Source organism: Tachyglossus aculeatus, chromosome 5 (assembly GCF_015852505.1).
Source record: "Tachyglossus aculeatus isolate mTacAcu1 chromosome 5, mTacAcu1.pri, whole genome shotgun sequence".
NCBI classification, from domain to species: Eukaryota; Metazoa; Chordata; class Mammalia; order Monotremata; family Tachyglossidae; genus Tachyglossus; species Tachyglossus aculeatus.
The window spans coordinates 35,134,349-35,158,986 of NC_052070.1; the positions used below are offsets into that span (position 1 = coordinate 35,134,349).

Below are 24,638 nucleotides of genomic sequence, written 5' to 3' on the forward strand. Positions count from 1 at the left end.
GGTTCTAATCCTGGCTCTGCCACACGTCTGCTGTGTGACCTTGGGCAAAGTGACTTTATCTTTCTGTGCCTCAGTTCCCTCATCTGTAAAAGGGGGATAAGAGTGTGAGCTCCACGTGGGACAGGGACTGTGTCCAACCTGATTATATCGTATCTATCCCAGCGCTTAGAAGAGCGCTTGACACATAGCAAGTGCTTCACAAGAACCATAGTTATTGCTATTATTATTGTTATTATTATTATGATTGATAAAAATCTTTCGGTCAGCATGCTTCCTGGGATATTCTTGCCTTTTCCTTGGGTTTCAGGCCTTAGTCGTATTATCCAGGCGGAAGAATTCCTCTCACAGGCCCAGTGGACTCTTCTTAAGTCGCCTGAATGCAGTGATGCCACCCTGTCGAAATTACACCGAAATTTCGGATTCCTCAATGTCGCCAAAGGAAATGATGACGAGTCCCTCTACCATTTCGCTAACGACGTGAGTAGGTTAGAGATCCCAAATCCCTTCAAAAGCACACAAATCTGACATTTTGACAGCACTTTCTCTTGACCGATTTCTAGGCACCTTTACGGGCTAGTCCTCCAAACCTGCTCAGGGATGTTAATAATAATGATAATAATAATACTATTGATTATTGTGGTGTTTAAGTGCTTACTATGTGCCAGGCACTGTACTAAGCGCAGAGGTGTTTACAAGTTAATTGGGTTGGGCCATCAAAAAAAAAAAAAACGAGGGCTTCATTCATTTGAATTTATTGTACATATTTGTTACTCTATTTATTTATTTATTTTACTTGTACCTATCTAGTCTATTTTATTTAAGCGCAGAGGTATTTACAAGTTAATTGGGCTGGGCCATCACAAAAAAAAAATGAGGGCTTCATTCATTTGACTTTATTGTACATATTTGTTACTCTATTTATTTATTTTACTTGTACATATCCCTTTTATACTGTGAGCCCACTGTTGGGTAGGGACTGTCTCTATGTGTTGCCAATTTGTATTTCCCAAGCGCTTAGTACAGTGCTCTGCACATAGTAAGCGCTCAATAAATACGATTGATGATGATGATGATTTCGCTAACGACGTGAGTAGGTTAGAGATCCCAAATCCCTTCAAAAGCACACAAATTTGACATTTTGACAGCACTTTCTCTTGACCGATTTCTAGGCACCTTTACGGGCTAGTCCTCCAAACCTGCTCAGGGATGTTAATAATAATGATAATAATAATACTATTGATTATTGTGGTGTTTAAGTGCTTACTATGTGCCAGGCACTGTACTAAGCGCAGAGGTGTTTACAAGTTAATTGGGTTGGGCCATCAAAAAAAAAAGACAAGGGCTTCATTCATTTGAATTTATTGTACATATTTGTTACTCTATTTATTTATTTATTTTACTTGTACGTATCTAGTCTATTTTATTTAAGCGCAGAGGTATTTACAAGTTAATTGGGCTGGGCCATCACAAAAAAAAATGAGGGCTTCATTCATTTGAATTTATTGTACATATTTGTTACTCTATTTATTTATTTTACTTGTACATATCCCTTTTATACTGTGAGCCCACTGTTGGGTAGGGACTGTCTCTATGTGTTGCCAATTTGTATTTCCCAAGCGCTTAGTACAGTGCTCTGCACATAGTAAGCGCTCAATAAATACGATTGATGATGATGATGATTTCGCTAACGACGTGAGTAGGTTAGAGATCCCAAATCCCTTCAAAAGCACACAAATTTGACATTTTGACAGCACTTTCTCTTGACCGATTTCTAGGCACCTTTACGGGCTAGTCCTCCAAACCTGCTCAGGGATGTTAATAATAATGATAATAATAATACTATTGATTATTGTGGTGTTTAAGTGCTTACTATGTGCCAGGCACTGTACTAAGCGCAGAGGTGTTTACAAGTTAATTGGGTTGGGCCATCAAAAAAAAAAGACGAGGGCTTCATTCATTTGAATTTATTGTACATATTTGTTACTCTATTTATTTATTTGTTTTACTTGTACCTATCTAGTCTATTTTATTTAAGCGCAGAGGTATTTACAAGTTAATTGGGCTGGGCCATCACAAAAAAAAATGAGGGCTTCATTCATTTGAATTTATTGTACATATTTGTTACTCTATTTATTTATTTTACTTGTACATATCCCTTTTATACTGTGAGCCCACTGTTGGGTAGGGACTGTCTCTATGTGTTGCCAATTTGTATTTCCCAAGCGCTTAGTACAGTGCTCTGCACATAGTAAGCGCTCAATAAATACGATTGATGATGATGATGATTTCGCTAACGACGTGAGTAGGTTAGAGATCCCAAATCCCTTCAAAAGCACACAAATTTGACATTTTGACAGCACTTTCTCTTGACCGATTTCTAGGCACCTTTACGGGCTAGTCCTCCAAACCTGCTCAGGGATGTTAATAATAATGATAATAATAATACTATTGATTATTGTGGTGTTTAAGTGCTTACTATGTGCCAGGCACTGTACTAAGCGCAGAGGTGTTTACAAGTTAATTGGGTTGGGCCATCAAAAAAAAAAGATGAGGGCTTCATTCATTTGAATTTATTGTACATATTTGTTACTCTATTTATTTATTTATTTTACTTGTACGTATCTAGTCTATTTTATTTAAGCGCAGAGGTATTTACAAGTTAATTGGGTTGGGCCATCACAAAAAAAAATGAGGGCTTCATTCATTTGAATTTATTGTACATATTTGTTACTCTATTTATTTATTTTACTTGTACATATCCCTTTTATACTGTGAGCCCACTGTTGGGTAGGGACTGTCTCTATGTGTTGCCAATTTGTATTTCCCAAGCGCTCAGTACAGTGCTCTGCACATAGTAAGCGCTCAATAAATACGATTGATGATGATGATGATTTCGCTAACGACGTGAGTAGGTTAGAGATCCCAAATCCCTTCAAAAGCACACAAATTTGACATTTTGACAGCACTTTCTCTTGACCGATTTCTAGGCACCTTTACGGGCTAGTCCTCCAAACCTGCTCAGGGATGTTAATAATAATGATAATAATAATACTATTGATTATTGTGGTGTTTAAGTGCTTACTATGTGCCAGGCACTGTACTAGGCGCAGAGGTGTTTACAAGTTAATTGGGTTGGGCCATCAAAAAAAAAAAAATGAGGGCTTCATTCATTTGAATTTATTGTACATATTTGTTACTCTATTTATTTATTTTACTTGTACATATCTAGTCTATTTTATTTAAGCGCAGAGGTATTTACAAGTTAATTGGGTTGGGCCATCAAAAAAAAAAAGATGAGGGCTTCATTCATTTGAATTTATTGTACATATTTGTTACTCTATTTATTTTACTTGTACATATCTATTCTATTTATTTTATTTTGTTAGTATGTTTGGTTTTGTTCTCTGTCTCCCCCTTTTAGACTGTGAGCCCACTTTTGGGTAGGGACTGTCTCTATATATTGCCAATTTGTACTTCCCAAGCACTTAGTACAGTGCTCTGCACATAGTAAGCGCTCAATAAATACGATTGATGATGATTTGTTACTCTATTTATTTATTTTACTTGTACATATCTATTCTATTTATTTTATTTTGTTAGTATGTTTGGTTTTGTTCTCTGTCTCCCCCTTTTAGACCGTGAGCCCACTGTTGGGTAGGGACTGTATCTATATGTTGCCAACTTGGACTTCCCAAGCGCTTAGTACAGTGCTCTGCACACAGTAAGCGCTCAATAAATACTATTGATGTGATTTGAATTTATTGAGCGCTTACTGTGTGCAGAGCACTGTACTACATGCTTGGGAAAGTACAATACAACAAGAAACAGTGACACTGCCAGCATGGCTTAGTGGAAAGAGCCCGGGCTTGGGAGTCGGAGGTCGTGGGTTCTAATCCTGGCTCTGCCACTTGTCAGCTGTGTGACCTTGGGCAAGTCACTGAACTTCCCTGGGCCTCAGTTACCGCATCTGTCAAATGGGGATTAAGACTGTGAGCCCCCCGTGGGACACATATATATGTGTATATATACGTATATATGTATATACCTGTATATATGTATATATGTTTGTACATATTTATTACTCTATTTATTTATTTATTTATTTTACTTGTACATATCTATTCTATTTATTTTATTTTGTTAGTATGTTTGGTTTTGTTCTCTGTCTCCCCCCTTTTAGACTGTGAGCCCACTGCTGGGTAGGGACTGTCTCTATATGTTGCCAATTTGTACTTCCCAAACGCTTAGTACAGTGCTCTGCACACAGTAAGCGCTCAATAAATACGATTGATGATGATGATGATGACGACACCCTGATTATCATGTATCTAACCCAGCGCTTAGAACAGTGCTTGGCACATAATAAGCACTTAACAAATAGTAGCGAAGCAGCGGGCCCAGTGGAAAGAGCCTGGGTTTGGGAGTCAGAAGTCATGGGTTCTAATCCCGGCTCCGCCGCTTGTCAGCTGTGTAACTTTGGGCAGGTCACTTCACTTCTCTGGGCCTCAGTTACCTCACCTGTCAAATGGGGATGAAGACCGTGAGCCCCCCCGTGGGACAGCCTGATCACCTTGTAACCTCCCCAGCGCTTAGAACAGTGCTTTGCACAGAGTAAGCGCTTAATCAATCAGTCATATTTATTAATAATATTAATATTAATGTATTAATAAATGCCATCATTATTATTCATTGAGTCATATTTCTTAAGCACTTACTGGGTGCAGAGCACTCCACTAAGCGCTTGGGAAAGTACAGGACAACAGGGAACGGTGACATTCCCTGCTCACAATGAGCTCACAGTCCCGGAGTCGGGGGGAGACAGACATCAATACAAAAAAAATAAAATTACAAATAAGTGCTGTGGGGCTGGGAGGGTGGGGAAGAGCAAAGGGAGCAAGTCGAGGCGGTGCAGAAGGGTGTGGGAAATGAGGAAACCTGGGGCTTAGTCTGGGAGGGCTTCCTGGAGGAGATGCGCCCTCCATAATGTCATGGGTTCGAATCCTGGCTCCACCACTTGTCAGCTGTCGGGCCTTGGGCAAACCACTTAACTTCTCTGTGCCTCAGTTACCTCATCTGTAAAATGGGATTATAATAATAATAATTGCATTTGTTAAGCGCTTACTATGTGCAAAGCACTGTTCTAAGTGCTGGGGGGATACAAGGTGATCAGGTTGTCCCACGCGGGGCTCACAGTCATCATCCCCATTTTACAGATGAGGTAACTGAGGCTCTGAGAAGTGAAGTGACTTGCCCAAGGTCACACAGCAGACATGTGGTGGAGCCGGGATTCGAACCCATGACCTCTGACTCCAAAGCCCAGGCTCTTTCCACTGAGCCATGCTGCTTCTCATGGGGATTAAGACTGTGAGCCCCACGTGGGACAACCTGATCACCTTGTATCCCCCAGCGCTTAGAACAGTGCTTGGCACATAGTAAGCGCTTAAAAAATGCCATTAAAAAAAAAAAAAAGCTTTGAAGAGGGGGAGAGGAATGGGCGTTCCTGTCTGCTGTGTGGTCTTCACTTATCCGGGCCTCAGTTTCCTCCTCCGTCAAACATGGATTAAGACTGTGAGCCTCATGCGGGACGGCGACGGTGCCCAACCCGATTTGCGTGTATCCACCCTGGTGCTTAGTACAGCGCCTGGCACATAGTAAGCACTTAACAAGTACCACAAGGCTCAGTGGAGAAGAGCACGGGCTTTGGAGTCAGAGGTCATGGGTTCGAATCCCGGCTCCGCCAATTGTCAGCTGTGTGATTTTGGGAAAGTCACTTAACTTCCCTGAGCCTCAGTTACCTCATCTGTAAAATGGGGATTAAGACTGTGAGCCCCATGTGGGACAACTTGATCACCTTGTATCTACCCCCAGCGCTTAGAACAGTGCTCTGCACATAGTAAGTGCTTAACAAATGCCATTATTATTATTATTATTATTATTATTATTATTATTATTATTATTATTATTATCATGATGAGCCCTCGGCAGGAACAATTTCCAAGGCAGAACATAAAGCCCTGAAGCCCTCAGCTGCGCACAGACCTCTAAATCCCCACATCGCTCCCGCACACACACAAACACACCATCATCCTAGAGAAGCAGCGTGGCCCTCAGTGGAAAGAGCCGGGGCTTTGGAGTCAGAGGTCATGGGTTCGAATTCCGACCGTCTCTATATGTTGCCGACTTGTACTTCCCAAGCGCTTAGTCCAGTGCTCTGCCCACAGTAAGCGCTCAATAAATACGATCGAATGAATGAAATTATTCTCTGTGCCTCGGTTACCGCACCTGTAAAATGGGGATCAAGATTGTGAGCCCCACATGGGACACCTTGTATCCTCCCCAGTGCTTAGAACAGTGCTTTGCACATAGTAAGTGCTTAACAAACGCCAAATTATTATTGCCTGCCCACAACGAGTTTACAGTGTAGAGGCGGGGAGACGAATATCAATCAATAAATTGTATTTATTGAGCGCTTACTGTGTGCAGAGCACTGTACTAAGCGCTTGGGAAGTCCAAGTTGGCAACATACAAATGAATAAAATGACAGATAAGTACATAAGTGCTGCGGGGCTGGGTGGGGGGAAGAGCAAAGGGAGCAAGACAGGGCGATGCTGAAGGGACGGGGAGATGAGGAAAAGTGGGGAAATGGCCAAAAAGCGGCAAGCAAACATTCATTCAATCGTATTTATTGAGCGCTTACTGTGTGCAGAGCACTGGACTAAGCGCTTGGGAAGTACCAAGTTGGCAACATAACCAACAGACAGCACCAACTAATTTAAAAAATAATAAAGAAACCTTAAGCAGCATGGCTGAGTGGAAAGAACACAGGCCTGGGAGACTTAGGTTTTAACATTCCACAGTTTGGTCGTCTTGTACACGTTTACTATTCTATTTATTTTCTTTTGTTAATATGTTTTGTTGTCTCTCTCCTGGCTATTTTACTTGTACATATTTACTATTCTATTTACTTTATTTTGTTAATGTGTTTTGTTTTGTTGGCCGTCTCCCCCTTCTAGACTGTGAGCCCGCTGGTGGGTAGGGACCGTCTCTAGATGTTGCCAACTTGGACTTGCCAAGCGCTTAGTCCAGTGCTCTGCACACAATAAGCGCTCAATAAATATGACTGAATGAATGAATGGGGTTTAGTCTGGGAAGGCTCCTGGGAGGAGATGGGCCTTCAGTAGGGATTTGAGGGGATGAAGGGGGGATTAATTGTCTGTCGGATTTGAGGAGGGAGGGCGTTCCTAACAGCCAGAGTTAGGAGGTGGGCCAGGGAAGATGGAGGCACAGTGGGAAGGTGAGCACCAGAGGAGCGAAGCGTTTAATAATAATAATAATAATAATAATGGCATTTATTCAGCGCTTACTATGTGCAAAGCACTGTTCTAAGCGCTGGGGAGGTTACAAGATTATCAGGCTGTCCCTCATGGGGCTCACAGTCTCAATCCCCATTTTACCGATGAGGTAACGGAGGCCCAGAGAAGTGAAGTGCCTCGCCCAAAGTCACCCAGCTGACAATGGGCGGAGCCGGGATTTGAACCCATGACCTCTGACTCAATCAATCAATCAATCAATCGTATTTATTGAGCGCTTACTGTGTGCAGAGCACTGGACTAAGCGCTTGGGAAGTACAAGTGGGCAACACATAGAGACGGTCCCTACCTAACAGCGGGCTCACGAGTCTAGAAGGGGGAGACGAAGAACGAAATAAAACATACTAACAAAATAAAATAAATAGAATAGATATGTACAAGTAAGATAAATAAATAGAGTAATAAACATGAACAAACATATATACATATATTCAGGTGCTGTGGGGAAGGGAAGGAGGTAAGACTCCAAAGCCCGGGCTCTTTCCTATGGTCCAGCTCTGCCAATTGTCAGCTGTGTGACTTTGGGCGAGTCACTTCACTTCTCTGGGCCTCAGTTACCTCATCTGTAAAACGGGGATGAAGACTGTGAGCCCCACGTGGGACAACCTGTATATATGTTTGTACATATTTATTACTCTATTTATTTATTTATTTATTTTATTTGTACATATCTATTCTATTTATTTTATTTTGTTAGTATGTTTGGTCTTGTTCTCTGTCTCCCCCTTTTAGACTGTGAGCCCACTGTTGGGTAGGGACTGTCTCTAGATGTTGCCAATTTGTACTTCCCAAGCGCGTAGTACAGTGCTCTGCACATAGTAAGCGCTCAATAAGTACGATTGATGATGCTGATGATGATGACAACCTGATCACCTTGTAACCTCCCCAGCGCTTAGAACAGTGCTTTGCACATAGTAAGCGCTTAATAAATGCCATTATTATTATTATTATTATTATTATTATTATTATTACTGAGCCACGCTGCTTCTCAGCGTGGCTAGGCTGGGTTGTGGAAAGAGAGAAGTGAGGTGAGGAAGGAGGGGGCAAGGTGATGGATTGCTTTAAAGCCAAGGGTGAGGAGTTTTTGTTTAATACAGAGGAGGGTGGGCACTACTGGCGTTTTTTGAGGAGAGGGGTGATATGTCCTGAACATTTCTGCAGAAAAATGATCCGGGCAGCAGAGTAAAAATATGGACGTATTTCAGAACATCTGTACTGAGGGGCAAACAGGCAAGACCCTCAAGAGAAGCAGCGTGGCTCAGTGGAAAGAGCCCGGGCTTGGGAGTCGGGGGTCGTGGGTTCTAATCCTGCCTCCGCCGCTTGTCAGCTGGGTGACTTTGGGCACGTCACTTCACTTCTCTGGGCCTCAGTTCCCTCATCTGGAAAATGGGGATTAAGTCTGTGAGCCTCACGTGGGACAACTTGATTACCTTGTATCTACCCCAGCGCTTAGAACAGTGCTTTGCACATAGTAAGTGCTTAATAAATGCCATTATTATTATTATTATTATTATTCTCTGGGCCTCAGTTCCCTCACCTGGAAAATGAGGATTAAGACTGTATATATGTATATGTGTTTGTACATATTTATTACTCTATTTATTTATTTATTTTACTTGTACATATCTATTCTATTGATTTTATTTTGTTAGTATGTTTGGTTTTGTTCTCTGTCTCCCCCTTTTAGACTGTGAGCCCGTTGTTGGGTAGGGACTGCCTCTATATGTTGCCAACTTGGACTTCCCAAGTGCTTAGTACAGTGCCTGGCACATAGTAAGCGCTTAACAAATACCAGAATTAATGTTATTATGAGAAGCAGCGTGGCTCAGTGGAAAGAGCCCGGGCTTGGGAGTCAGAGGTCATGGGTTCTAATCCTGCATCCACCACTTGTCAGCTGGGTGACTTTGGGCACGTCACTTCACTTCTCTGGGCCTCAGTTCCCTCATCTGGAAAATGAGGATTAAGACTGTATATATGTTTGTACATATTTATTACTCTATTTATTTATTTATTTTACTTGTACATATCTATTCTATTTATTTTATTTTGTTAGTATGTTTGGTTTTGTTCTCTGTCTCCCCCTTTTAGACTGTGAGCCCACTGTTGGGTAGGGACTGTCTCTATATGGTGCTAACGTGTACTTCCCAAGCGCTTAGTCCAGTGCTCTGCACACAGTAAGTGCTCAATAAATACGATTGATTGATTGATTGATTGACTATGAGCCCACTGTGGGACAACCTGATCTCCTTGTAACCTCCCCAGCGCTTAGAACAGTGCTTTGTGCATAGTAAATGCTTAATAAATGCCGTCATTATTATTATTATTAATAAGACCAAATACTGGCCCAATTGTCTTAGTAACAGGCGTAGTTCATCTCTGACCTTTTTCTGATTAAACAAGTATGTGCATAAAGGGATTCCTTTTAGCTTGGGGCCTCAAAACGTTGGCCTGAGCCTAGTAAAGGCTTAGCAAATAACCAATCCGTGATATTTATTGAGCACTTGGTGGGAGCACTTGGTGGGTACAAGCACTGTATCAAGTTGCTTGGGGGAATACAATGGCAGTGAGCTCTTATTCAAAGTCTTTATCATTTGACTTCAGTTTATCTGTATTCATTCATTCAATCGTACTTATTGAGCGCTTACTGCGTGCAGAGCACTTTACTAAGCGCTTGGGAAGTCCAAGTTGGCAACATCTAGAGACGGTCCCTACCCAACAGCAGGCTCACAGTCTAGAAGGGGGAGACAGACAACAAAACGAAACAGATTAACAAAATAAAATAAATAGAATAAATATGTACAAATAAAATAGAGTAATAAATACGTACAAACATATATACATATATACAGGTGCAGAGACAATCCCTACCAAACAACGGGCTCACAGTCTAGAAGGAGGAGACAGACAACAAAATGAAACATATTAACAAAATAAAATAAATAGAATAGTAAATATGGACAAGTAAAATAGAGTAATAAATGGGTACAAACATATATACAGGTGCTGTGGGGTGGGGAAAGGAGGTAAGACTGTGTCTGCGTTACAGTGTTTTGGGGCAGTATTTTTATGAAAACACCATTGCCAAAAAGGGGAGACTTTAACAGAGAAAATCTGGGAAGTATCACCTTTGGTCTCTGAAAGAGAGGTTTCCGAAGTCAGAAAAGTATCTACTATTATCTATCTAGATAATAGATTAATTATCTATTAATAGATAATAGAAGTATCTATTAACTTCTTGTAGAATATCACATAGGGGGTTTCATGAAAATAGAGTCCGGTGCAAATCAGAAGTAATAATCTGATTTTCTGACATCTGTTAATAATTTCCATTTTGCTATAAAGGGGCATTACTGTACTTGGAGTCCATAAAGAGACCAATAACACATAAACCTAACATTTTCTAAGATCATCAATTTTTGTGGATTTTTACGCATGGTACGCAGTGTGATATGATTGAAATATAGATAGAAAGGATCAATCAATCAATCGATCATATTTATTGAGCGCTTACTGTGTGTAGAGCACTGTACTAAGCGCTTGGGAAGTACAAGTTGGCAACATATAAGGATGTCACAGATCGATCAATCAATCAATTGTACTTATTGAGCGCTTACTGTGTGCAGAGCACTGTACTAAGCGCTTGGGAAGTACAAGTCGGCAACATATTCATTCAATTCATTCAGTTGTATTTATTGAGCTCTTACTGTGTGCAGAACATTCATTCATTCATTCAATCGTATTTATTGAGCGCTTACCGTGTGCAGAGCACTGTACTAAGCGCTTGGGAAGTACAAGTTGGCAACATATAGAGACGGCCCCTACCCAACAGTGGGCTCACAGTCTAGAAGATCAACACAGAGATGTGAAGCACTGGTTTGCTGCGTGACCTTGGGCAAGTCACTCAACTTCTCCATGCCTGTTACCCCATCTGGAAAACAGGGATCAATCCGTTCTCCCTCCCTAGACTGTGAGCCCCAAAAGGGGCAGGGACTGTGTCCATCTTGATTACCTTGTATCTACTACTTCCAAGCGCTTAGTACAGTGCTCTGCACACAGTAAGAGCTCAATAAATGTGATTGAATGAATGACTACAGAGGGAGGGGACAAGGGCTCCCACCAACAGGGAGTCCAGTTGGGAATTATTGCTCAGGAACTCGGAGATCTGTTCGGAGTGGGAGGTACGTATTTATTACTCTTTATTTATTTTATTTGTACATATTTATTCTATTGATTTTATTTTGTTAATGTGTTCTGTTTTGTCGTCTGTCTCCCCCTTCTAGACTGTGGGCCCGCTGTTGGGTAGGGACCGTCTCTAGATGTTGCCGACTTGGGCTTCCCAAGCGCTCAGTACAGTGCTCTGCACACAGTAAGCGCTCAATAAATATGATTGATTGATTGATTGATTGATACTCTCAGTGCCTGGCCCGCGGTACGGGCTTAACAATTATCATAAAAATAAAGAACAATCCATTTTAACTAGGATGGATATCAGGTGACCAGATAGTCTGAGCCTATGTTTGTACATATTTATTACTCTATTTATTTATTTTACTTGTACATATCTATTCTATTCATTTTATTTTGTTAGTATGTTTGGTTTTGTTCTCTGTCTCCTTCTTTTAGACCGTGAGCCCACGGTCGGGTAGGGACCGTCTCTATATGTTGCCAACTTGGACTTCCCAAGCGCTCAGTACAGTGCTCTGCACACAGTAAGCGCTCAATAAATACGATTGATTGATTGATTGATTGATTGATTGATACTCTCAGTGCCTGGCCCGCGGTACGGGCTTAGCAATTATCATAAAAATAAAGAACAATCCATTTTAACAAGGATGGATATCAGGTGACCAGACAGTCTGAGCCTATGTTTGTACATATTTATTACTCTATTTATTTATTTTACTTGTACATATCTATTCTATTTATTTTATTTTGTTAGTATGTTTGGTTTTGTTCTCTGTCTCCCCCCTTCTAGACTGTGAGCCCGCTGTTGGGTAGGGACCGTCTCTATATGTTGCCAACTTGGACTTCCCAAGCGCTCAGTACAGTGCTCTGCACACAGTAAGCGCTCAATAAATATGATTGATTGATTGATACTCTCAGTGCCTGGCCCACGGTACGGGCTTAACAAGTATCATAAAAATAAAGAACAATCCATTTTAACAAGGATGGATATCAGGTGACCAGACAGTCTGAGCCTATGTTTGTACATATTTATTACTCTATTTATTTTACTTGTACATAGCTATTCTATTTATTTTATTTTGTTAGTATGTTTGGTTTTGTTGTCTGTCTCCCCCTTTTAGACTGTGAGCCCGCTGTTGGGTAGGGACCGTCTCTAGATGTTGCCAACTTGGACTTCCCAAGCGCTTAGTACAGTGCTCTGCACACTGTAAGTGCTCAATAAATACGATCGATTGATTGATTGATTGATACTCTCAGTGCCTGGCCCGCGGTACGGGCTTAACAATTATCATAAAAATAAAGAACAATGCATTTTAACTAGGATGGATATCAGGTGACCAGACAGTCTGAGCCTATCATCAATCGTATTTATTGAGCGCTTACTGTGTGCAGAGCACTGTACTTGTTTGTAGGCTTACAAACTAAGCCTGTGTTTGTACATATTTATTACTCTATTTATTTATTTTACTTGTACATATCTATTCTATTTATTTTATTTTGTTAGTATGTTTGGTTTTGTTCTCTGTCTCCCCCTTTTAGACTGTGAGCCCGCTGTTGGGTAGGGACCGTCTCTATATGTTGCCGACTTGGACTTTCCAAGCGCTCAGTACAGTGCTCTGCACACTGTAAGCGCTCAATAAATACAATTGATTGATTGATTGACTGATACTCTCAGTGCCTGGCCCACGGTACGGGCTTAACAATTATCATAAAAATAAAGAACAATCCATTTTAACAAGGATGGATATCAGGTGACCAGACAGTCTGAGCCTATGTTTGTACATATTTATTACTCTATTTTACTTGTACATATCTATTCTATTTATTTTATTTTGTTAGTATGTTTGGTTTTGTTCTCTGTCTCCCCCTTTTAGACTGTAAGCCCACTGTGGGTAGGGACCGTCTCTATATGTTGCCAACTTGGACTTCCCAAGCGCTCAGTACAGTGCTCTGCACACCGTAAGCGCTCAATAAATTCGACTGATTATAAAACTGCCGAAGAGCTCTCTTGGTGGAGACGTTTCTGGGGAACGTGTGAACATTTTGCCGATGGGTGAGCGTTCTGAAGATAGTTTCGTCCTGCATTTTCTTTTTCTATATCGCAGATTTACTATGCTAGCTGTGCGTATGGAATGGAAAACATCAATACAGCCGGGGAATATTTCCACATGGCTAACGTTTTCCGTCGCCAGAACAAGATGGATGTGGCCGACTCTCTGTACGCTAAGGTCAGCCAGCCCAAGACCGCGCTCCTCTTGGGAATTTCTCTTATTCCAGGAACGAATGCTTAGGTTCGCTAGCCCAAGTTTGCCGTCGTCATCATCATCAATCGTATTTATTGAGCGCTTACTGTGTGCAGAGCACTGGACTAAGCGCTTGGGAAGTCCAAGTTGGCAACATCTAGAGACGGTCCCTACCCGACAGTGGGCTCACAGTCATGGAGAAGCAGAGCCCGGGCTTTGGAGTCCGAGGTCATGGGTTCAAATCCCGGCTCCGCCGCTTGTCAGCTGTGGGACTTTGGGCAAACCACTTAACTTCTCTGCGCCTCAGTTCCCTCATCTGTGATGGTGGGGCAAGCTGATCACCTTGTAACCTCCCCAGCGCTTAGAACAGTGCTTTGCACATAGTAAGCGCTTAATAAATGCCATTTTGTTAATGATGTTCATCTAGCTTTACTTCTATCTATTCTGATGACCTGACACCTGTCCACATGTTTTGTTTTGTTGCCTGCCTCCCCCTTCTAGACTGTGAGCCCGCTGTTGGGTAGGGACCGTCTCTACATGTTGCCAACTTGGACTTCCCAAGCGCTTAGTACAGTGCTCAGCACACAGTAAGCGCTCAATAAATACGACTGAATGAATGAATGAATTATTATTTTTATCCTCGTAATCGTGGAAGAAAGCTCGTGAGGTAAACTGGCCCAGGCCCCTCCAGGCACGGACACGATGAAACAGTCCAGAAGACATGTTTGTCCCCAGAGGAGCAACGTGGCCCATGGGAAGAAAACAGGCCTGCGAGTCAGAGGACCTGGGTTCTAATCCCGCCTCCGCCGCTTGTCTGCTGTGTGACCTTGGGCAAGTCATTTAACTTCTCTGGGCCTCACTTACCTCATCTGAAAAACGGGGATTAAAGCTACAAGCCCCATGAGGGGCATGGAGTGTGTCCGACTTGATTAGCTGTTATCAGTGCTTAATACAGTGCTTGGCACATAATAAGCACTTAACAAATACCATTGAGAATAATAACTAAAAAAAAGCCTTTATAATAATAATGATGGCATTTGTTAAGCGCAAACTTGTACTTCCCAAGCGCTTAGTACAGTGCTGTGCACACAGTAAGCGCTCAATAAATACGATTGATTGATTGATTGCAAAGCACTGTTCTAAGCGCTGGGGAGATTACAAGATGATCAGGTTGTCCCACGGGGGGCTCACAGTCTTAATCCCCATTTGGGAACTGAAGCCCAGAGAAGTGAAGTGACTGGCCCAAAGTCACACAGCTGACAACCGGAGGAGCTGGGATTTGAACCCACGACCCCTGACTCCAATGCTCATTCTCTTTCCACTGAGCCACGCTGCTTCTCTCTAGTTTATACCGTACCTAACCAGGGTTTAATCACTTTCCCAAAAGAGGAATTTTTTCTTATGTCGGAACAAACTCTCCCGCGGCAATTTAAGTCTTTTTTCCCTTGTCTAATCCTTGGTGAACATGGAAGCAATAGGTTCCCCATAAAATCCTTCAGCTATTAGCAATCCACAGCCCTGCCTTCGGGAAAGTGAATAATTTAATCTTCTTGCTAAGGCTAAACAGCCCCAATTCCTCTTACCTCCCTTCATAACCTTTCTTTATATAAAGCAGCTTGGCCTCGCGGAAGAAAGCACGAAGTCCAAGGGACCTGGGTTCGAATCCCGGCGTTGCCACTTGCTTCCTGTGTGACCTCGGGCCAGTCGCTCAACTTCTCTGTGCCTGCTTCCTCAACTGAAAAATGGGGATTCATTCTCTCTCCTCCTCCCTATTTAAGACTGTGAGCCCCACGTGTCGCCGGGACTGTCCCCGACCTGATCACCTTGCAACCTCCCCAGTGCTTAGAACAGTGCTTTGCACATAGTAAGCGCTTAATAAATGCCATTGGGAGTCAGAGGTCATGGGTTCAAGTCCCGGCTCCGCCACTTGTCAGCTGTGTGACTTTGGGCAAGCCACTTCACTTCTCTGGGCCTCAGTTACCTCATCTTGTAAAATGGGGATTGATTGTGAGCCCCATATGGGACAAACTGATCACCTTGTATCCTCCCCAGCGCTTAGAACAGTGCTTTGCACATAGTAAGCGCTTAATAAATGCCAGTATTATTATTATTATTATAAGTTGTTTCTATCCCAGAGCTTACAACAGTGCTTGACACATAGTCAGGGCTTAACAAATATCATTATTACGATGATTATGATTGTTAACACTGATTTTTCCATTCTTTTATTGATTTTTGTTGCCCTCCTCTGGGACCTACCCAGTTTCTCCACATCCAGGGTGTAGTGAATAATAATAATAATAATAATAATGTAATAATAATATAATAATAATAATAATAAAGCACTGTTCTAAGCGCTGGGGAGGTTACAAGGTGATCAGGTTGTCCCATGGGGGGCTCACAATTTTAATCCCCATTTTATAGATGAGGTGACTGAGGCACAGAGAACTTAAGTGACTGGCCCAAATAGAGCACGAGCCTTGGAGTTGGAAGATCTGGGTTCTAATCCCGGCTCTGCCACTTGTCTGCTGGGTGGCCTTGGGCAAGTCACGTCACTTCCCTGTGCCTTGGTTATCTCACCTGTGTAATGGGGATTGAGACTGTGAGCCCTATGTGGGACAGGGACTGTGTCCAACCTAATTTACTTGCATCCACCCCAGTGCTTAGTACAGCGCCGGCACATAGCAAGCACTTAACAAATACCACAATTAATTATTATTATCCTTTTGAACGTGCAAGTGGCCAGAACTGGCCACAGTAATCCATTAATCCACTGTACGAACTAATTGGAAGAGTAAAATACAACAGCACTGGCAGACACATTGGCTGCGTACACTTTAATAACTGCCTGACCGGTACAAAGTATATAATACAGCATAATATAGTATATATAGGATAATAGGATAGGATATATAGGATATAGTATATATGTTTATATACAATACAGGATAATATAGTATATATAGGATAATAATAATTATTATTATAGGATAGGATATATAGGATATAGTTATATATGTTTATATACACAGTATATATGTTTGTACATATTTATTACTCTATTTTAGTTGTACATATTTATTCTATTCATTGTATTTTGTTAATATGTTTTGTTTTGTTGTCTGTCTCCCCCTTCTCGACTGTGAGCCCGCTGTTGGGTAGGGACCGTCTCTAGATGTTGCCAACTTGGACTTCCCAAGCGCTTAGTACAGTGCTCTGCGCACAGTAAGCGCTCAATAAATACGATTGAATGAATGAATGACTATAGGACAATATAGTATAATATAGGGTATTAGACTCCTATTTTTTCATCCCAGGATTTTGTTAGTTTTTTTAACGATGACTTTGTTCTTTTTTATGCCATTTGTTAAAGTGCTTATTATGCATCGAACATTGTTCTAAGCGCTGCGTTAGGTTGAGAAGCAGCGTGGCTCAGTGGAAAGAGCCCGGGCTTTGGAGTCAGAGGTCATGGGTTCGAATCCTGTCTCCGCCACATGTCTGCTGTGTGATCTTGGGCAAGTCACTTCACTTCTCTGGGCCTCAGTGACCTCATCTGTAAAATGGGGATTAAGACTGTGAGCCCCACGTGGGACAACCTGATCACCCTGTACCCTCCCCAGCGCTTAGAACAGTGCTTTGCACATAGTAAGTGCTTAACATAATGCCAATTATTATTATTATTACTAAGTTAATTAGGTAGGACACAGTCCCTGCCCTTCATGGGGCTTACAGTTTAAGTAGGAAAGAGAAGAGGTATTGGATCCCTATTTTTCAGTTGAGGAAACTGAGGCATAGAGAAGTTAAGTGGTTTGCCCAAAGTCACACTGTCCCATTGAGTATATTCAGCTTGTGGTCCACTGTGACCCACCCAGGTTTCTTCTTCCTGTGACACTTTTGGGTTTTTTTGGTGGCATTTGTTAAGCACTTATTAATAATAATTATGGCATTTGTTAATAATGATGGAATTTATTAAGCGCTTACTATGTGCAAAGCACTGTTCTAAGCGCTGGGGAGGTTACAAGGTGATCAGGTTGTCCCACGGGGGGCTCACAGTCTTAATCCCCATTTTCCAGATGAGGTAACTGAGGCCCAGAGAATAATAATAATAATGATGGCATTTTTTAAGTGCTTACTATGTGCAAAGCACTGTTCTAAGCACTGGGGAGGTTACAAGATGATCAGATTGTCCCACGGGGGGCTCCCAGTTTTATTCCCCATTTGACAGATGAGGTAACTGAGGCACAGAGAAGTTAAATGACTTGCCCAAAGTCACACAGCTGACAGTTGGCAGAGTCGGGATTTGAACCCATGACCTCTGACTCCAAAGCCCGGGCTCTTTCCACTGAGCCACGCTGCTTCTCCACTCTTCTCCACTCTTAATACAGTGGCCCAAGATTACTGGCTCGGATTAAGTATGTTGCCAACTTGTACTTGTAACCTTGTTACTTGTATCATCATCATCAATCGTATTTATTGAGTGCTTACTATGTGCAGAGCACTGTACTAAGTGCTTGGGAAGTACAAATTGGCAACATATAGAGACAGTCCCTACCCAACAGTGGGCTCACAGTCTAAAAGGGGAAGACAGAGAACAAAACCAAACATACTAACAAAATAGCAAAAACTATTTTCATTTTCTCGCCCTAGAGAAACTGCTGGAGGGCTAATATCCGCAAACGGTAACCATGTAAGTCTCAAAATAAACCTTAATGGGGAGGCTGAGCTACAAAACAGGGGGGACTAGTAGGAAACTGAGGTGACAAGCTCGGTGCGGCAAACATTCCTCAAAGCTCGAGTCAACACGGTCACACCTCGCGGAGCGAAAAATTCAATCTGAAATTCGGTTTCAGTCGGATACAGTGCTTCGGCGCGTCCTACGGTGTTTTGGCACATAGAAAGGGCTTAACGAATATCATTGTTATTGTTAGCATTATTGTGGTGGTCTGTGATTTCCTCTTCCCAACATCTTCCCGGCCCTCCCTCTGCCAGGAGATTTTACAATCCTGTGCCAACCGAAGACTGGATTTCGGAGCTCTGAAAAGGCTTTTTTAGACAGAAGGAGGTGTTTAAATGGCTCTTTCCGTAAAGACCTCCCACCCGGGTAGGAACTTCCTCCTCAAATCCTCAAATCATTACTCTCCCTCCTTTCAACGCCTTACTGAAGGCTCACCTCCTCCAAGAGGCCTTCCCAGACTAAGCCCCATTTTTCCTCATCTCCTCCCTTCGGCATCGCCCAGACTTGCTCCCTTTGCTCGTCCCCCTTCCCCGCTCCACACCACTTATGCATATATCTGTCATTTTATGCATTCATATCGACGTCTGTTTATTTGTTTTGATGTCTGTCTTCCCCTCTCTAGAATGTGAGCTCGCTGCAGGCAGGGATTGTCTCTCTTTACTGCCTTATTAATAATAATAATAATAATTGCATTTTATTAAGCACTTACTATGTGCAAAGCACCGCTCTAAGCGCCGGGGAGGTTACAAGGTGATCAGGTTGTCATGAGCCGACCCGCCAGGATTTTACACATCTGATCTCCATTTTCTGCATCTATTAGGTGATTGAGATTTGGCGAGAACACCTGGGGAACTTAATTGAACTCCAGTTGGAGTCCCTCAAGATTCCACACGATATATTGGAAAAGGAAATGGAGCCGGATGAAGGTTATCTGGGTAAATATTTGCATCTTTCCACTCGGGAATTCTCGGAGGATCACTTAGTCCGTGGGGCTGGGCAGGGCTAGGGGAGTTTGGGAAGCAGGGAGGCCTAGTGGTATGTTGCCAACTTGTCCTTCCCAAGCGCTTAGTACAGTGCTCTGCACACAGTAGGCACTCAATAAATACGATTGATTGATTGATTGATTGATTGATTTACAACAGGTTCAAAGGGATAACTTAAGAAAAGATAGAGCGCTTCGGGCTTTAAAAAGAGACATCTGAAGAGGCAGGGAATGTAAAAAACTTAACTAAAGATCTCCTGCAAGCAAGAGAAGTTATTCAGAAATTAGAATTAGAAAACGAAGATTTAAAAGAAACTGTTAAAAAATTAAAGCAACAATCTGAGCTAGGTGGTGTTGCCATGAGAGAAGAGGTGAAATTGGACTATGATTTAAAGATGATGAAAATAGAGAGAAAACTTAGAATCCATCAAAAGTGAACTGGAAACTGAGAAATCTTTGCATGCTAAGAGTAGCAAGGCTCTAGAGCTATTTAGAAAACACTTTTCTTCTCTACCTGTGATGAGCACCCATGATAATTTTAAAGTAGATTTTCTATAAATTTCTATAAATTTTTAAAAATCAATGAAATTGGAGCATCAGGGTTAGGCTTGTACGATACATTTAAAAATCTAAATTTGTTCAATATGTCATATGTGAGTGTTTGTGTTCCCCAACTTAAATTCAGTGCAAAGATGCCTTTTTTTTCCAAATATTTGCTCTGAACTCTTATTTAATGTAGTACAAAATGAAAAATATACCTATAGATCCTCCTTGTTGTTCTCTGTCTCCCCCTTTGTTCTCTGTCTCCCCCTTTTAGACTGTGAGCCCACTGTTGGGTAGGGACCGTCTCTATATGTTGCCAACTTGTACTTCCCAAGCGCTTAGTACAGTGCTCTGCACACAGTAGGCACTCAATAAATACGATTGATGATGATGATGATGATGATAGATAGACCACGGGCCCAGGAGTCAGAAGGACTTGGGTTCTGATCCCGGGTCTGCCACTTCTCTGCTGGGTGACCTTGGGTAAGTCACTTCACTTCTCTATCCCTCCATTACGTCATCTATAAAATGGGTAATTTTACAGATTTTTATAATTTTATAATCTATAATTTTATAGACTGTGAGCCCCACCTGATTAGCTTGAATCTTCCCCAGCGCTCAGTACGGTGCCTGACACATAGTAAGTGCTTACCGAATACCATGAAAAAAAAATCCTAGCTCTGCCACTTGCCTTCTGTGTGGCCTTGGACAAGCCACTTAACTTCTCCGGGCCCCAGTTTCCTCATCTGTAAAATGGGGATTCATGCCGCGAGTCCCATGTGGGACAGGGACTCTGTGTCCGATCAAATTCCACTTGCCTCTTCATCCCCATTTTCCAGATGAGGTAACTGAGGCCCAGAGAGGTTAAGTGACTTGCCCGAAATCACACGGCAGGCGTGTGGCGGAGTCGGGATTTGAACCCATGACCTCGGACTCCAAAGCCCAGGCTCCTTCCACTGAGCCACGCTGCTTCTCACTTTCAAGCCACCTGTTTGGCAGCCAGTGTTGGGTATTGGCCTTGACAGCATGAATTTGTACATATTTATTAGTCTATTTATTTATTTTACCTGTACACATTTATTCTATTGATTTTATTTTGTTAATATGTTTTGTTTTGTTCTCTGTCTCCCCCTTCTAGCCTGTGAGCCCGCTGTTGGGTAGGGACCGTCTCTATATGCTGCCAACTTGGACTTCCCAAGCGCTTAGTACAGTGCTTTGCACATAGTAAGCGCTCAATAAATATGACTGAATGAATGAATGACTGAATGAATGGCCTTGGACAAGTCACTTAACTTCTCTGGGCCTCAGTTTCCTCATCTGTAAAATGGGGATTCATGCTGTGAGCCCCATATGGGACAGGGACTGTGTCCAATCAAATTATCTTGAATTGATCTCAGCGCTTAGTACAGTGCCTGCCACAAAGTAAGCTCTTGACAAATATCATTAAAAGAAGAGAGAGAGGGACTGTGTCCAACCTGATTACCTTGTATTGATCCCAGCGCTTAGTACAGTGCCTGCCACCAAGTAAGCTCTTGACAAATATCATTAAAAAAAAGAGAGGGACTGTGTCTAACCTGATTATTTTGTATTGATCCCAGCGCTTAGTACAGTGCTTGCCACAAAGTAAGCTCTTGACAAATACCATTAAAAAAAAGAGAGAGAGGGACTGTGTCCAACCTAATTACTTTGTATTGATCCCAGCGCTTGGTACAGTGCCTGCCACCAAGTAAGCTCTTAACAAATATAATCAAAAAAGAGAGGGACTGTGTCCAACCTGATGATTTTGTATTGATCCCAGCGCTTAGTACAGTGCCTGCCACCAAGTAAGCTCTTGACAAATACCATTAAAAAAAAGAGAGAGAGGGACTGTGTCCAACCTGATTACCTTGTATTGATCCCAGCGCTTAGTAGAGTGCCTGCCACAAAGTAAGCTCTTGACAAATAATAATAATAATAATAATAATGGCACTTATTGAGCGCTTACTGCGTGCAGAGCACTGTACTAAGCGCTTGGGAAGTACAAAACAGCAACATATGGAGACGGTCCCTACCGAACAACGGGCTCACAGTCTAGAAGGGGGAGATGGACAACAGATCAAAACAAGTAGACGGGTGTCAGTACCATCTGAATAAAGACAATTATAGCTATAATAATAATAGTGGCATTTACCACTAAAAAAAAAAAAAGAGGGACTGTGTCCAACCTGATTACTTTGTATTGATCCCAGCACTTAGTACAGTGCCTGCCACAAAGTGAGCTCTTGACAAATATCATTAAAAAAAGAGAGAGAGGGACTGTGTCCAACCTGATTACTTTGTATTGATTCCAGCACTTAGTACAGTGACTGCCACCAAGTAAGCTCTTGACAAATACCAATAAAAAAAAGAAAGAGAGGGACTGTGTCCAACCTGATTACTTTGTATTGATCCCAGCACTTAGTACAGTGCCTGCCACAAAGGAAGCTCTTGACAAATATCATTAAAAAAAAAAGAGGGATTGTGTCCAACCTGATGATTTTATATTGATCCCAGCACTTAATACAGTGCCTGCCACCAAGTAAGCTCTTGACAACTATCATTAAAAAAAAGAGAGGGACTGTGTCCAACCTGATTACTTTGTATTGATCCCAGCACTTAGTACAGTGCCTGCCACCAAGGAAGCTCTTGATAAATATCATTAAAAAAGAGAGAGAGGGACTGTGTCCAACCTGATTACTTTGTATTGATCCCAGCACTTAGTACAGTGCCTGCCACAAAGGAAGCTCTTGACAAATATCATTAAAAAAAAAAGAGGGATTGTGTCCAACCTGATGATTTTATATTGATCCCAGCACTTAGTACAGTGCCTGCCACCAAGTAAGCTCTTGACAACTATCATTAAAAAAAAGAGAGGGACTGTGTCCAACCTGATTACTTTGTATTGATCCCAGCACTTAGTACAGTGCCTGCCACCAAGGAAGCTCTTGACAAATATCATTAAAAAAGAGAGAGAGGGACTGTGTCCAGCCTGATTATTTTGTATTGATCCCAGCGCTTAGTACAGTGCCTGCCACAAAGTGAGCTCTTGACAAATATCATTAAAAAAAAGAGAGGGACTGTGTCCAACCTGATTACTTTGTATTGATCTCAGCGCTTAGTACAGTGCCTGCCACAAAGGAAGCTCTTGACAAATACCATTTTAAAAAAAGAGAGAGAGGGACTGTGTCCAACCTGATTACTTTGTATTGATCCCAGCACTTAGTACAGTGCCTGCCACCAAAGTAAGCTCTTGACAAATATCATTAAAAAAAAGAGAGGGACTGTGTCTAACCTGATTATTTTGTATTGATCCCAGCGCTTAGTACAGTGCTTGCCACCAAGTAAGCTCTTGACAAATACCATTAAAAAAAAGAGGGAGAGGGACTGTGTCCAACCTAATTACTTTGTATTGATCCCAGCGCTTGGTACAGTGCCCGCCACCAAGTAAGCTCTTAACAAATATCATCAAAAAAGAGAGGGACTGTGTCCAACCTGATGATTTTGTATTGATCCCAGCGCTTAGTACAGTGCCTGCCACAAAGTAAGCTCTTGACAAATACCATTAAAAAAAAGAGAGAGAAGGACTGTGTCCAACCTGATTACCTTGTATTGATCCCAGCGCTTAGTACAGTGCCTGCCACAAAGTAAGCTCTTGACAAATACCATTAAAAAAAGAGAGAGAGGGACTGTGTGCAACCTGATGATTTTGTATTGATCCCAGCGCTTAGTACAGTGCCTGCCACCAAGTAAGCTCTTGACAAATACCACTAAAAAAAAGAGAGAGAGGGACTGTGTCCAACCTGATTATTTTGTATTGATCCCAGCACTTAGTACAGTGCCTGCCACCAAGTAAGCTCTTGACAAATACCATTAAAAAAAAGAGAGAGGGACTGTGTCCAACCTGATTACTTTGTATTGATCCCAGCACTTAGTACAGTGCCTACCACCAAGTAAGCTCTTGACAAATACCATTAGAAAAAGAGAGAGAGGGACTGTGTCCAACCTGATTACTTTGTATTGATTCCAGCGCTTAGTACAGTGCCTGCCACAAAGTGAGCTCTTGACAAATATCATTAAAAAAAAGAGAGAGAGGGACTGTGTCAAACGTGATTACTTTGTATTGATCCCAGTGCTTAGTACAGTGCCTGCCACCAAGTAAGCTCTTGACAAATATCATTAAAAAAAAGAGAGAGGGACTGTGTCCAACCTGATTACCTTGTATTGATCCCAGCGCTTAGTACAGTGCCTGCCACCAAGTAAGCTCTTGACAACTATCATTAAAAAAAAGAGAGAGAGGGACTGTGTCCAACCTGATGATTTTGTATTGATCCCAGCACTTGGTACAGTGCCTGCCACCAAGTAAGCTCTTGACAAATATCATTAAAAAAAGAGAGGGACTGTGTCCAACCTGATGATTTTGTATTGATCCCAGCACTTAATACAGTGCCTGCCACTAAGTAAGCTCTTGACAACTATCATTAAAAAAAAGAGAGAGAGGGACTGTGTCCAACCTGATTACTTTGTATTGATCCCAGCACTTAGTACAGTGCCTGCCACAAAGT

The 24,638-nt window shown here is 42.0% G+C and overlaps 1 protein-coding gene across 2 annotated transcripts in view; it reads left to right on the forward strand.

Moving 5' to 3' along the window:
* The window catches only part of ZMYND12 (zinc finger MYND-type containing 12), a 60,220-nt gene that overhangs the window by 20,531 nt on the left and 15,051 nt on the right, over window positions 1–24,638 (forward strand). For both annotated transcript variants that reach the window (XM_038747015.1, XM_038747016.1), the window contains exons 4-6: window positions 308–477; window positions 13,661–13,783; window positions 19,354–19,468. In XM_038747015.1, coding sequence (XP_038602943.1) covers window positions 308–477; window positions 13,661–13,783; window positions 19,354–19,468 — 408 coding nt within the window. The remainder of the gene's footprint in view (window positions 1–307; window positions 478–13,660; window positions 13,784–19,353; window positions 19,469–24,638) is intronic.